Genomic DNA, 14,387 nt, shown 5'->3' with positions numbered 1-14,387 from the left:
ACTAACTAACTAACTAACTAACTAACTAACTAACTAACTAACTAACTAACTAACTAACTAACTAACTAACTAACTAACTAACTAACTAACTAACTAACTAACTAACTAACTAACTAACTAACTAACTAACTAACTAACTAACTAACTAACTAACTAACTAACTAACTAACTAACTAACTAACTAACTAACTAACTAACTAACTAACTAACTACTAACTAACTAACTAACTAACTAACTAACTAACTAACTAACTAACTAACTAACTAACTAACTAACTAACTAACTAACTAACTAACTAACTAACTAACTAACTAACTAACTAACTAACTAACTAACTAACTAACTAACTAACTAACTACTAACTAACTAACTAACTAACTAACTAACTAACTAACTAACTAACTAACTAACTAACTAACTAACTAACTAACTAACTAACTAACTAACTAACTAACTAACTAACTACTAACTAACTAACTAACTAACTACTAACTAACTAACTAACTAACTAACTAACTAACTAACTAACTAACTAACTAACTAACTAACTAACTACTAACTAACTAACTACTAACTACTACTAACTAACTAACTAACTAACTAACTAACTAACTAACTACTAACTAACTAACTACTAACTACTAACTAACTAACTACTAACTAACTAACTAACTAACTAACTAACTATAACTAACTAACTAACTAACTAACTAACTAACTAACTAACTAACTAATAACTAACTAACTAACTAACTAACTAACTACTAACTAACTGAAATAATGAAGCCAATTTCGGATTCCCTATTTGGAAGTTAATCGTATTTGAAAGAGAGTGTGACGTAACGTTATTATGGTGGAATATTACGCTTTCACATCCTTCCGCATATTATGGGTTTTTCTTAGTTGCAGTAAATGTGTCATGTGACGTTCATGCCAGATTTAAATATCTAATAATATAGAGGACCCTTTTGGTGCCTTAAGCTTTGGGTTCGCAAGTTAATATTCGATACAAAACTAGTGTTATAGCGGACTACATTTTTAAAATACAAAATCTTTTAGATTCCATTACAAATCGGGTTCATAACTAGTTTTGAATGAATCCTGCAACTCGCAATTTTATTTTCTGCTTGAGTATTTAATTCCCAATGATTTCGTTGTTGAGTTTGACAACAATCTTTTTTGTCCCCAGGAATATAATTTAAATGAAAAACTGATCCTCTGGATTTTTTATAAATAATAATATTTTTTATTTATTTCGTTTTTTGTGTGCTTTTTTAACAAGATTTTTTTTCTACACATCATTTGTCTCTTTGTACTTTCTAACACTATGATTTGGATATTTTATAAAACAAAAAAAATTATTAAACAAAAATATTTAAAACTAAAAACGGGGGTTTTAATATAAAAATGACTGTTTCTTTTGAGTTTTTTTTTCACAATGAAACCTTAATAATACAATGAATTAATCTCTCCTACTAACATCCTTCTTTTTTTAACCATGATTTTTGATATGTGGTAGTCTTTTAGTCTTCTGTTTTTCCTTCAACTTAGTAACGACGACGGTACACACGTCTGATATAAACGGGACGTCTGTATTGGTAACCGGATTGACCATGGAAGTGACCAGGCAATTGAGGTTGAGCCAATTGAGGTTGGATGTGTTGGACAAGGGGGGCAGCAAAAGAGGCGGCTTGGATGGGACGTTGTACGGGTCTGGGAGCGGGAGCGGCAAAGACTGGTTTGGGTACTGGGGCGGGTTTTGGAGCAGGAGCGGGTTCAGGCAAATCAATATCAATGTATTCTGGTTCAGGTGTAGCAATATCTTGGGGGTTAGGGCCCTGAGTGGCGCTATCGGGAAGAGTAGCAGCGGCAGCAATGCCAACTAAAGCAAAAGCAATCAAAAGGAATTTCTGAAAATAATAAAGGAGAGGTTTAAGATTATGGAAAATTTTCTGTGGTATAGGAAGTAAAACCATTTGTGTACCACATAAAAAGACCAGGTTTTTAGTTAATATAATCTGGATAATAGGTTTGGTTATGAAAGTACTTTTCTACTTTTAATGGTACTTTTTAGTTTAATTTCTTAAGATTAATAAACCATTTTTATTAATGATACCAAATACTTGTATTAGAAATATAACCCTCTTCACCAGAAAGTCGCCAGACCTACACTTCTTTTGACATTATTAAGTATATAATGAATGAAGACACTTTTCATATAGAAAAGTGTCTTCATAATGAAGACAGTTTTCATATAGAAAAGTGTCTTCATAATGAAGACAGTTTTCATATAGAAAATTGTCTTCATAATGAAGACAGTTTTCATATAGAAAAGTGTCTTCATAATGAAGACAGTTTTCATATAGAAAAGTGTCTTCATAATGAAGACAGTTTTCATATAGAAAAGTGTCTTCATAGTGAAGACAGTTTTCATATAGAAAAGTGTCTTCATAATGAAGACAGTTTTCATATAGAAAAGTGTCTTCATTATGAAGACAGTTTTCATATAGAAAAGTGTCTTCATAATGAAGACAGTTTTCATATAGAAAAGTGTCTTCATAATGAAGACAGTTTTCATATAGAAAAGTGTCTTCATAATGAAGACAGTTTTCATATAGAAAAGTGTCTTCATAATGAAGACAGTTTTCATATAGAAAAGTGTCTTTCTTCATAATGAAGACAGTTTTCATATAGAAAAGTGTCTTCATAATGAAGACAGTTTTCATATAGAAAAGTGTCTTCATAATGAAGACAGTTTTCATATAGAAAAGTGTCTTCATAATGAAGACAGTTTTCTTATAGAAAAGTGTCTTCATAATGAAGACAGTTTTCATATAGAAAAGTGTCTTCATAATGAAGACAGTTTTCATATAGAAAAGTGTCTTCATAATGAAGACAGTTTTCATATAGAAAAGTGTCTTCATAATGAAGACAGTTTTCATATAGAAAAGTGTCTTCATAATGAAGACAGTTTTCATATAGAAAAGTGTCTTCATAATGAAGACAGTTTTCATATAGAAAAGTGTCTTCATAATGAAGACAGTTTTCATATAGAAAAGTGTCTTCATAATGAAGACAGTTTTCATATAGAAAAGTGTCTTCATAATGAAGACAGTTTTCATATAGAAAAGTGTCTTCATAATGAAGACAGTTTTCATATAGAAAAGTGTCTTCATAATGAAGACAGTTTTCATGTTAAAATCAGCAAAATCCGTCCATAAAGCTGGTGCTCCTAACTTTCTTCCAACATAATTTTATCCGGGAAAAGTATGTCTCTTTCTGAAATACTAAATAAATATTCCAAGATATTTCAGTATTAAAAGACATGTATAGTAGGACACTGTTAAAAGTGTCAAGGACATGAACTTTATGACATTGCTCATTATGACACTTAAAAAACAAACTTAAGCTTATTGTCTGTCTCTTCGCAATCTATATGGTGACGATTGGCTTTCTTGTAGGACAATCATATATATGTGTCACCTGGATAGTCAGTGGCTAGGGCTAATGCTAAGTGGTAGCTTAAATATGTCATTCGGGACTTTCCAACCGAACTGCTGGGTACATGGAATTTTAATACAAAGTTTAACACTGAATTATTCTCCTTTGGAGAAAACCTTGGAAAATTTCCAAGGTTTTTTGAAATTCATGAAAACTATTTCCTGATTAAATTATTTTGAGATTCTTTTTTTAAAATGCATCCTTAAATTGTCCAGATTTTCCACTTTTTCTTAAAAAATGTTAACACTTTTTTATGAACATCAAACGAATTAATCCAAAATAAAAATTTAATTATTGAAGGACTTTCTTATGCACTCAAGGTTAATTGTTAGTCACTTTTGTAATTTTTATTAAATTTTCCATAATTTTTATTTTCATTAGGTTTCCTTTAAAAGTTCATGTTTGTGTGAATGTTTCTTATTTTCTTTGGTTTTTTCCACAAAAGACACTTTGCACTTGATATGGTTTTTATAAAGGATTTTTAAATATATTTTCCATAAGTTGTTGTTTACAACACCTACCATTTTGGTATGTTAATAAATTTTTTTCAAAAAGCACTTAAAATTTTATTAAATTCTTATGAATTTTTTATAATTTTATTTGAGATGATTTTTTTTTGTCGAAAACACTCTCAAGAAGTTCAAAGCACAAATGATGATGAGCCAGCAAGAAACAGTGAAATTTATATAACAAACATATCGTACCAAAAACTGACTAACTGGACTAGACTAGACAAAAAATGGCCAAAATATTCACACACATACATAATAATTTAATGACAAATACATAAAAAATATGATAAACTACATTAAGAAAAAAAAAATAAAAGCAAAAAAAAATGAAGATTTTTGGTTTCTAAAATTGAGAGAAATACAGAAGATGTTGAAAGCAAAAAAAAAAAAAAAAACATAAAATAAAATCAAAATTTGAATGACCATCAAAAACAATAGATTGTTGGCCGGGTGACTGCTGCTGCTGCTGTTAAATAATTCTGCTGCTGTTAGAAATATAGAAAAACTATACACATATTTTATCAATTCTCTGTTTAAAAAAAAAAAAATAAAATAAAACACATAAAGAAGTTACTCTTCAAAATTAAAGACTAGAAACAGCATAATTTTGTTTTGTTTTAAACACAATCACTTTTTGATATGCTTTTTTTTTGTTTTTCTTATTAAAAATTAATAACAAAAATTTAAATATTTCTTTAAAGTATCGATTTTTGCTTAAAAACAAATGACAAGTTTGTTTAAATCTTAAATGCAGTTTGTTAAAAAAAACATCGTATAAAGAAAGGCTGGTCTAAGTAGCCTCTTTAAAATTTCAAGTTCAAGTTTATTTCGGCTACCATTTACAATAAAAGTTTACTAAAATTAAATTCTTTGAATATTATTTGATTTGTTTGCCATACATGAATGAACTTTTGTTTTTTTTTTTAACTAGTATTTGCTTGATCTTTTGTTTGGTTTTATTGCTGATTGTTTGTTATAAAAAAACGTTATTAGTATATTTTGTTAATTTTTGTTAATAATTGCAAATAATTTATCATTATTTTAAAAAGTAAATTTTCAGGTTTTTCTAAAGAAATCATTAAAACAAACAAAAGACTTAAGCAGCAAACTTTGTTTTTAAAATAAAAACTTAACGCACAATCGAAAAAAAATATGAATTGGATTATAACTTTATTAAATAAAATAAAAATAGAATAAATTTTTGATATTTCCATATAAAAAGATTTATTTTTAGAAAAAAACGTTAAATTTAATTTTAGAATCTACACTAATTGTCATTAGAAAAGTGTCTTCATAATGAAAAAAGTTTTCATATAGAAAAGTGTCTTCATTCTGAATACAAAGTGTCTTCTTATGAAGACAGTTTTCATATAGGAAAGTATCTTCATTTAGAAGTCAGTTTTGATATAGATAAGTGTATTCGTTATGAAATCAGTTTTCAAATAGAGAAGTGTCTTCATTATGAAGACAGTTTTCATATAGAAAAGTGTCTTCATTATGAGGACAGTTTTCATATAAAAGAGTGTTTTCATTATGAAGACAGTTTTCATATAGATAAGTGTCTTCATTATGAAGACAGTTTTCATATAGAAAAGTGTCTTCATTATGAAGTCAGTTTTGATATAGAAAAGTGTCTTCATTATGAAGTCAGTTTTGATATAGATAAGTGTATTTGTTATGAAGTCAGTTTTCAAATAGAAAAGTGTCTTCATAATGAAAAAAGTTTTCATATAGAAAAGTGTCTTCATTCTGAATACAAAGTGTCTTCTTATGAAGACAGTTTTCATATAGGAAAGTATCTTCATTTAGAAGTCAGTTTTGATATAGATAAGTGTATTCGTTATGAAATCAGTTTTCAAATAGAGAAGTGTCTTCATTATGAAGACAGTTTTCATATAGAAAAGTGTCTTCATTATGAAGACAGTTTTCATATAGATAAGTGTCTTCATTATGAAGACAGTTTTCATATAGAAAAGTGTCTTCATTATGAAGTCAGTTTTGATATAGAAAAGTGTCTTCATTATGAAGTCAGTTTTGATATAGATAAGTGTATTTGTTATGAAGTCAGTTTTCAAATAGAAAAGTGTCTTCATTATGAAGACAGTTTTCATATAGAAAAGTGTCTTCTTAATGAAGAGAGTTTTCATATAGAAAAGTGTCTTCATAATGAAGAGAGTTTTCATATAGAAAAGTGTCTTCATAATGAAGAGAGTTTTCATATAGAAAAGTGTCTTCATAATGAAGAGAGTTTTCATATAGAAAAGTGTCTTCATAATGAAAACAGTTTTTATATAGAAAAGCGTCTTCATAATGAAGATAGTTTTCATATAGAAAAGTGTCTTCATTATGAAGACAGTTTTCATATAGAAAAGTGTCTTCATTATGAAGTCAGTTTTGATATAGATAAGTGTATTCGTTATGAAATCAGTTTTCAAATAGAGAAGTGTCTTCATTATGAAGACAGTTTTCATATAGAAAAGTGTCTTCATTATGAAAACTGTCTTCATAATGAATGAATAGATAAGTGTCTTCATAATGAAAACAGTTTTCATACAGAAATGTGTCTTCATAATGACGACTGTTTTCATCTAGAAAAGTGTCTTCATTATGAAGACAGTTTTCATATAGAAAAGTGTCTTCATTATGAAGTCAGTTTTGATATAGATAAGTGTATTCGTTATGAAATCAGTTTTCAAATAGAGAAGTGTCTTCATTATGAAGACAGTTTTCATATAGAAAAGTATGTTCATTATGAAGACAGTTTTCATATAGAAAAGTGTCTTCATTATGAAGACAGTTTTCATATAGAAAAGTGTCTTCATTATGAAGACAGTTTTCATATAGAAAAGTGTCTTCTTAATGAAGAGAGTTTTCATATAGAAAAGTGTCTTCTTAATGAAGAGAGTTTTCATATAGAAAAGTGTCTTCATAATGAAGACAGTTTTCATATAGAAAAGTGTCTTCTTAATGAAGAGAGTTTTCATATAGAAAAGCGTCTTCATAATGAAGATAGTTATCATATAGAAAAGCGTCTTCATAATGAAGATAGTTTTCATATAGAAAAGCGTCTTCATAATTAAGACAGTTTTTATATAGATAAGTGTCTTCATTATGAAGACAGTTTTCATATAGAAAAGTGTCTTCTTAATGAAGAGAGTTTTCATATAGAAAAGTGTCTTCATAATGAAGACAGTTTTCATATAGAAAAGCGTCTTCATAATGAAGATAGTTTTCATATAGAAAAGCGTCTTCATAATGAAGATAGTTTTCATATAGAAAAGCGTCTTCATAATTAAGACCGTTTTTATATAGATAAGTGTCTTCATAATGAAAACAGTTTTCATACAGAAATGTGTCTTCATAATGAAGACTGTTTTCATCTAGAAAAGTGTCTTCTTATGAAGACAGTTTTCATATAGGAAAGTATCTTCATTATGAAGTCAGTTTTGATATAGATAAGTGTATTCGTTATGAAATCAGTTTTCAAATAGAGAAGTGTCTTCATTATGAAGACAGTTTTCATATAGAAAAGTGTGTTCATTATGAAGACAGTTTTCATATAAAAGAGTGTTTTCATTATGAAGACAGTTTTCATATAGATAAGTGTCTTCATTATGAAGACAGTTTTCATATAGAAAAGTGTCTTCATTATGAAGTCAGTTTTGATATAGAAAAGTGTCTTCATTATGAAGTCAGTTTTGATATAGATAAGTGTATTTGTTATGAAGTCAGTTTTCAAATAGAAAAGTGTCTTCATTATGAAGACAGTTTTCATATAGAAAAGTGTCTTCTTAATGAAGAGAGTTTTCATATAGAAAAGTGTCTTCATAATGAAGAGAGTTTTCATATAGAAAAGTGTCTTCATAATGAATAGAGTTTTCATATAGAAAAGTGTCTTCATAAATAAGAAAGTTTTCATATAGAAAAGTGTCTTCATAATGAAGACAGCTTTCATATAGAAAAGCGTCTTCATAATGAAGATAGTTTTCATATAGAAAAGCGTCTTCATAATAAAGACAGTTTTTATATAGAAAAGTGTCTTCATAATGAAAACAGTTTTCATACAGAAATGTGTCTTCATAATGAAGACTGTTTTCATCTAGAAAAGTGTCTTCTTATGAAGACAGTTTTCATATAGGAAAGTATCTTCATTATGAATTCAGTTTTGATATAGATAAGTGTATTCGTTATGAAATCAGTTTTCAAATAGAGAAGTGTCTTCATTATGAAGACAGTTTTCATATAGAAAAGTGTCTTCATTATGAAGACAGTTTTCATATAAAAAAGTGTTTTCATTATGAAAACAGTTTTCATATAGATAAGTGTCTTCATTATGAAGACAGTTTTCATATAGAAAAGTGTCTTCATTATGAAGTCAGTTTTGATATAGAAAAGTGTCTTCATTATGAAGTCAGTTTTGATATAGATAAGTGTATTTGTTATGAAGTCAGTTTTCAAATAGAAAAGTGTCTTCATTATGAAGACAGTTTTCATATAGAAAAGTGTCTTCTTAATGAAGGGAGTTTTCATATAGAAAAGTGTCTTCATAATGAAGAGAGTTTTCATATAGAAAAGTGTCTTCATAATGAAGAGAGTTTTCATATAGAAAAGTGTCTTCATAATGAAGAAAGTTTTCATATAGAAAAGTGTCTTCATAATGAAGACAGTTTTCATATAGAAAAGTGTCTTCATAATGAAGACAGTTTTCATATAGAAAAGTGTCTTCATAATGAAGACAGTTTTCATATAGAAAAGTGTCTTCATAATGAAGACAGTTTTCATATAGAAAAGTGTCTTCATAATGAAGACAGTTTTCATATAGAAAAGTGTCTTCATAATGAAAACAGTTTTTATATAGAAAAGTGTCTTCATAATGAAGATAGTTTTCATATAGAAAAGAGTCTTCATAAAAAATACAGTTTTTATATAGAAAAGTGTCTTCATAATGAAAACAGTTTTCATACAGAAATGTGTCTTCATAATGAAGACTGTTTTCATCTAGAAAAGTGTCTTCATTATGAAGACAGTTTTCATATAGAAAAGTGTCTTCATTATGAAGTCAGTTTTGATATAGATAAGTGTATTCGTTATGAAATCAGTTTTCAAATAGAGAAGTGTCTTCATTATGAAGACAGTTTTCATATAGAAGAGTGTTTTCATTATGAAGACAGTTTTCATATAGATAAGTGTCTTCATTATGAAGACAGTTTTCATATAGAAAAGTGTCTTCATTATGAAGTCAGTTTTGATATAGATAAGTGTATTCGTTATGAAGTCAGTTTTCAAATAGAAAAGTGTCTTCATTATGAAGACAGTTTTCATATAGAAAAGTGTCTTCATTATGAAGAGAGTTTTCATATAGAAAAGTGTCTTCATAATGAAGAGAGTTTTCATATAGAAAATTGTCTTCATAATGAAGAAAGTTTTCATAAAGAAAAGTGTCTTCATAATGAAGACAGTTTTCATATAGAAAAGTTTTCATATAGAAAAGTGTCTTCATAATGAAGACAGTTTTCATATAGAAAAGTGTCTTCATTATGAAGTCAGTTTTCATATAGAAAAGTTTCTTCATTATGAAGTCAGTTTTGATATAGATAAGTGTATTCGTTATGAAATCAGTTTTCAAATAGAGAAGTGTCTTCATTATGAAGACAGTTTTCATATAGAAACGTGTCTTCATTATGAAGACAGTTTTCATATAGAAAAGTGTATTCGTTATGAAGTCAGTTTTCAAATAGAGAAGTGTCTTCATTATGAAGACAGTTTACATATAGAAAAGTGTCTTCATTTTGAAGACGGTTTTCATATAAAAAAGTGTCTTAAATATGAAGACAGTTTTCATATAGAAAAGTGTCTTAATTATGAAGACAGTTTTCATATAGAAAAGTGTCTTAATTATGAAGACAGTTTTCATATAGAAAAATGTCTTCATTATGAAGACAGTTCTCATACAGAAAAGTGTCTTCATTTTGAAAACGGTTTTCATATAGAAAAGTGTCTTCAATATGAAGACAGTTTTCATATAGAAAAGTGTTTTCATTATGAAGACAGTTTTCATATAGAAAAGTGTCTTCATTATGAAGACAGTTTTCATATAGAAAAGTGTCTTCATTATGAAGACAGTTTTAATATAGAAAAGTGTCTTCATTATGAAGACAGTTTTCATATAGAAAAGTGTCTTCATTATGAAGACAGTTTTGATATAGAAAAGTGTCTTCATTATGAAGACAGTTTTCTTATAGAAAAGTGTCTTCATTATGAAGACAGTTTTCATATAGAAAAGTGTCTTAATTATGAAGACAGTTTTCATATAGAAATATGTCTTCATTATGAAGACAGTTCTCATACAGAAAAGTGTCTTCATTTTGAAAACGGTTTTCATATAGAAAAGTGTCTTCAATATGAAAACAGTTTTCATATAGAAAAGTGTTTTCATTATGAAGACATTTTTCATATAGAAAAGTGTCTTCATTATGAAGACATTTTTCATATAGAAAAGTGTCTTCATTATGAAGACAGTTTTCATATAGAAAAGTGTCTTCATTATGAAGAAAGTTTTCATATAGAAATATGTCTTCATTATGAAGACAGTTCTCATACAGAAAAGTGTCTTCATTATGAAGACAGTTTTCATATAGAAAAGTGTCTTCATTATGAAGACAGTTTTAATATAGAAAAGTGTCTTCATTATGAAGACAGTTTTCATATAGAAAAGTGTCTTCATTATGAAGACAGTTTTCATATAGAAAAGTGTCTTCATTATGAAGACAGTTTTCTTATAGAAAAGTGTCTTCATTATGAAGACAGTTTTCATATAGAAAAGTGTCTTAATTATGAAGACAGTTTTCATATAGAAAAGTGTCTTAATTATGAAGACAGTTTTCATATAGAAAAGTGTCTTAATTATGAAGACAGTTTTCATATAGAAAAGTGTCTTCATAATGAAGAGAGTTTTCATATAGAAAATTGTCTTCATAATGAAGAAAGTTTTCATAAAGAAAAGTGTCTTCATAATGAAGACAGTTTTCATATAGAAAAGTTTTCATATAGAAAAGTGTCTTCATAATGAAGACAGTTTTCATATAGAAAAGTGTCTTAATTATGAAGACAGTTTTCATATAGAAAAGTGTCTTAATTATGAAGACAGTTTTCATATAGAAATATGTCTTCATTATGAAGACAGTTTTCATATAGAAAAGTGTCTTCATTATGAAGACAGTTTTCATATAGAAAAGTGTCTTCATTATGAAGACAGTTTTCATATAGAAAAGTGTCTTCATTATGAAGACAGTTTTCATATAGAAAAGTGTCTTCATTATGAAGACAGTTTTCATATAGAAAAGTGTCTTCATTATGAAGACAGTCTTCATATAGAAAAGTGTCTTCATTATGAAGACAGTTTTCATATAGAAAAGTGTCTTCATTATGAAGACAGTTTTCATATAGAAAAGTGTCTTCATTATGAAGACAGTTTCGTATAGAAAAGTGTCTTTATTAAGAAGACAGTTTCGTAGAGAAAAGTGTCTTCATTATGAAGGCAGTTTTTATATAGAAAAGTTTCATCATTATGAAGACAGAAAAGTATCTTCGTCTGAATTTAGTTTTGGTACAGAAACTTTTCATCTAAAAAACCTAAATTTTAAAATCTTCATCCTAATCATTATCATTTAAACACATTGTCGTTCTTTGACCTTTTTCGTTACTCTTAACACTTTCAATTTAGCACATCTTAAGAAGTATAATTTAGCAGGTGTATGATTTTTTTTGCTAATAGCTCTGTTTGACCTTTAGCTGTACTATTCTATACATTTTGTCATAATTAAATACATACTAAAAATTTAATAAAGCTGTTATTAAGGCAAGTGTCTAACTAACTGTCTTGGATGTTTGTTTTATTTTGATAGATTTTGTTAACTAATTATGGGCGCGTGTTAAAGATGAGCAAAACGTTTTTTCTCTCTTCGATTATACATTCTCTGATTTATTAACACATATTCTTAATATGCAGGCTACATTTGGAAATAGTTATAGTTTATTTAGCAATATTTATATCAAATAAATATATTTATTTTAAACATGTGTTGCCAGTTTCAATGTCGATACTATAAGCTTATATGGTTTATTTTAGTTTATTGCGGTTTTAAGCAGCTAATAAATTGATAATAAAACATATAAAGGAGTGCAGTTGATATTGTAGATATTTTCCCAAAATTAAAAAATCGTTAATTCATTTTGCAAAAATTCCTATTTTATGCATTCTTCTCTAGAATTTTTAGGGTATTCCCAATTCGTTTTGTTTGATCTCGGTTTCTCGCTTATATTTTCTAAATTATGATTTATGTTAATTATTATATTAAAATAAATTAAGCTTAGAGACTATTAAAAACCAATCACCAATTAAGTGTGGGTTGTTTTAATTAATTGCCATTTAAACAGGAAAAGATTTTTGTTAATGCAATTGTTTTCTATTAAAATGTTCATAAATTAGTATTGTTTAAATTTTTCTTATAGAAAATTTGCAATAAATCATAATTTTTAGCAAACTTAAGCGAGATGTTATAACTAAGTCATTGAACTCTTTTTTTTAATAATAGTTTAAAGAGTAAAGCGCATTTGCGCCCAAGGACAATCATACAGAAAATATTGTTAATTATGAAACTGTCATTATGGCGATAGTTACCATATAGAAAAGTGAAGACACTTTTAATATAGAAAATTATCTTCATTATGAAGACAGTTTTCATATAGCAAAGTCTCTTAATTATTAAGACATATAGTAAAGCTCCTTCATAATGAAAATGGTGTCTTCATTATGACGACAGTTTTCATATAGAAAAGTGTCTTCATTATGAAGACAGTTTTCACATAGAAAAGTGTCTTCGTTATGAAGAAAGTTTTCATATAGAGAATTGTCTTCATTATGCAGACAGTTTTCATATAGAAAAGTGTCTTCATTATGAAGACAGTTTTCATATAGAAAAGAGTCTTCATTATGAAGACAGTTTCATATAGAAAAGAGTCTTCATTATGAAGACAGTTTCATATAGAAAATTGTCTTCATTATGCAGCCAGTTTTCATATACAAAAATGTCTTCATTATGAAAACAGTTTTCATATAGAGAAGTGTCTTCATTATAAAGACATTTTTCACATCGGACAGTTTTCACATAGAAAAGTGTCTTCATTATGAAGACAGTTTTCATATCGAAAATGTCTTCATTATGAAGACAGTTTTCACATCGAAAAGGTCTTCATTATGAAGACAGTTTTCATATAGAAAATTGTCTTCATTATGCAGACAGTTTTCATATAGAAAAGTGTCATCGTTATAGAGATAGTTTCAACATAGCAAAGTGCCTTTATTATGAAGACAGATTAAATATAGAAGAGTGTTTCATTATGAAGAGTGTTTTCGTATAGGGAGGTGTCTTCATTATGAAAACAGTTTTCATATAGAAAAGTGTCTTCATTATGAAAACAGTTTTCGTATAAAAAAGTATCTTCATTATGAAGACAGTGTTCACATAGAAAAGTGTCTTCGTTATGAAGAAAGTTTTCATATAGAGAATTGTCTTCATTATGCAGACAGTTTTCATATAGAAAAGTGTCTTCATTATGAAAACAGTTTTCATATAAAAAAATGTCTTCATTATGAAGACAGTTTTCATATAGAAAAGTGTTTTCATTATGAAGACAGTTTTAATATAGAAAAGTGTCTTCATTATGAAGACAGTTTTCATATAGAAAAGAGTCTTCATTATGAAGACAGTTTTCATATAGAGAATTGTCTTCATTATGCAGACAGTTTTCATATAGAAAAGTGTTTTCATTATGAAGACAGTTTTCATATAGAAAAGTGTCTTCATTATGAATACAGTTTTCATATAGAAAAGTGTCTTCGTTATGAAGACAGTTTTCATATAGAAAAGTGTCTTCATTATGAAGATAGTATTCATATAGAAAAGTTTCTTCATTATGAAGACAGTTTTCATATAGAAAAGAGTCTTCGTTATGAAGACATAAAGTGTCTTCATAATGAAGACATATAGAAAAGTGTCTTCATTATGAAGACAGTTTTCATATAGAAAAGTGTCTTCATTATGAAGACAGTTTTCATATAGAAAAGTGTTTTCATTATGAAGACAGTTTTCATTTAGAAAAGTGTCTTCATTATGAAGACAGTTTTCATATAGAAAAGTGTGTCCATTATGAAGACAGTTTTCATATAGAAAAGTGTTTTCGTTATGAACACAGTTTTCATATAGAAAAGTGTCTTCATTATGCAGACAGTTTTCATATAGAAAAGTGTCTTCATTATGAAGACAGTTTTCATATATAAAAGTGTTTTCGTTATAAAGACAGTTTTCATATAG

The 14,387-nt window shown here is 27.5% G+C and overlaps 1 protein-coding gene across 1 annotated transcript; it reads right to left on the bottom strand.

The window, feature by feature from the left end:
* Nucleotides 1–1,224: 1,224 nt before the first annotated feature.
* Nucleotides 1,225–2,174, bottom strand: LOC119611599 (myrosinase-binding protein 2). Its single transcript, XM_037967250.1, has one exon. It carries the CDS (start codon nucleotides 1,975–1,977, stop codon nucleotides 1,549–1,551), a length of 429 nt encoding a protein of 142 aa, XP_037823178.1. The 5' UTR covers nucleotides 1,978–2,174; the 3' UTR covers nucleotides 1,225–1,548.
* Between the last annotated feature and the right edge of the window lie 12,213 nt (nucleotides 2,175–14,387).

Source organism: Lucilia sericata, unplaced genomic scaffold, assembly GCF_015586225.1.
Source record: "Lucilia sericata isolate MDLA Ls3-8-SP2 unplaced genomic scaffold, ASM1558622v1 Contig001494F_arrow, whole genome shotgun sequence".
In the NCBI taxonomy this organism is placed as follows: Eukaryota; Metazoa; Arthropoda; class Insecta; order Diptera; family Calliphoridae; genus Lucilia; species Lucilia sericata.
The sequence above is the reverse complement of the archived record's forward strand: the minus strand, read 5'-3'. Positions and strand labels throughout refer to the sequence as shown.

Excerpts from the sequence above, each read along its gene's own strand:
- LOC119611599 (XM_037967250.1), bottom strand. The coding sequence starts at position 1,977 with ATGGTTTTACTTCCTATACCACAGAAAATTTTCCATAATCTTAAACCT.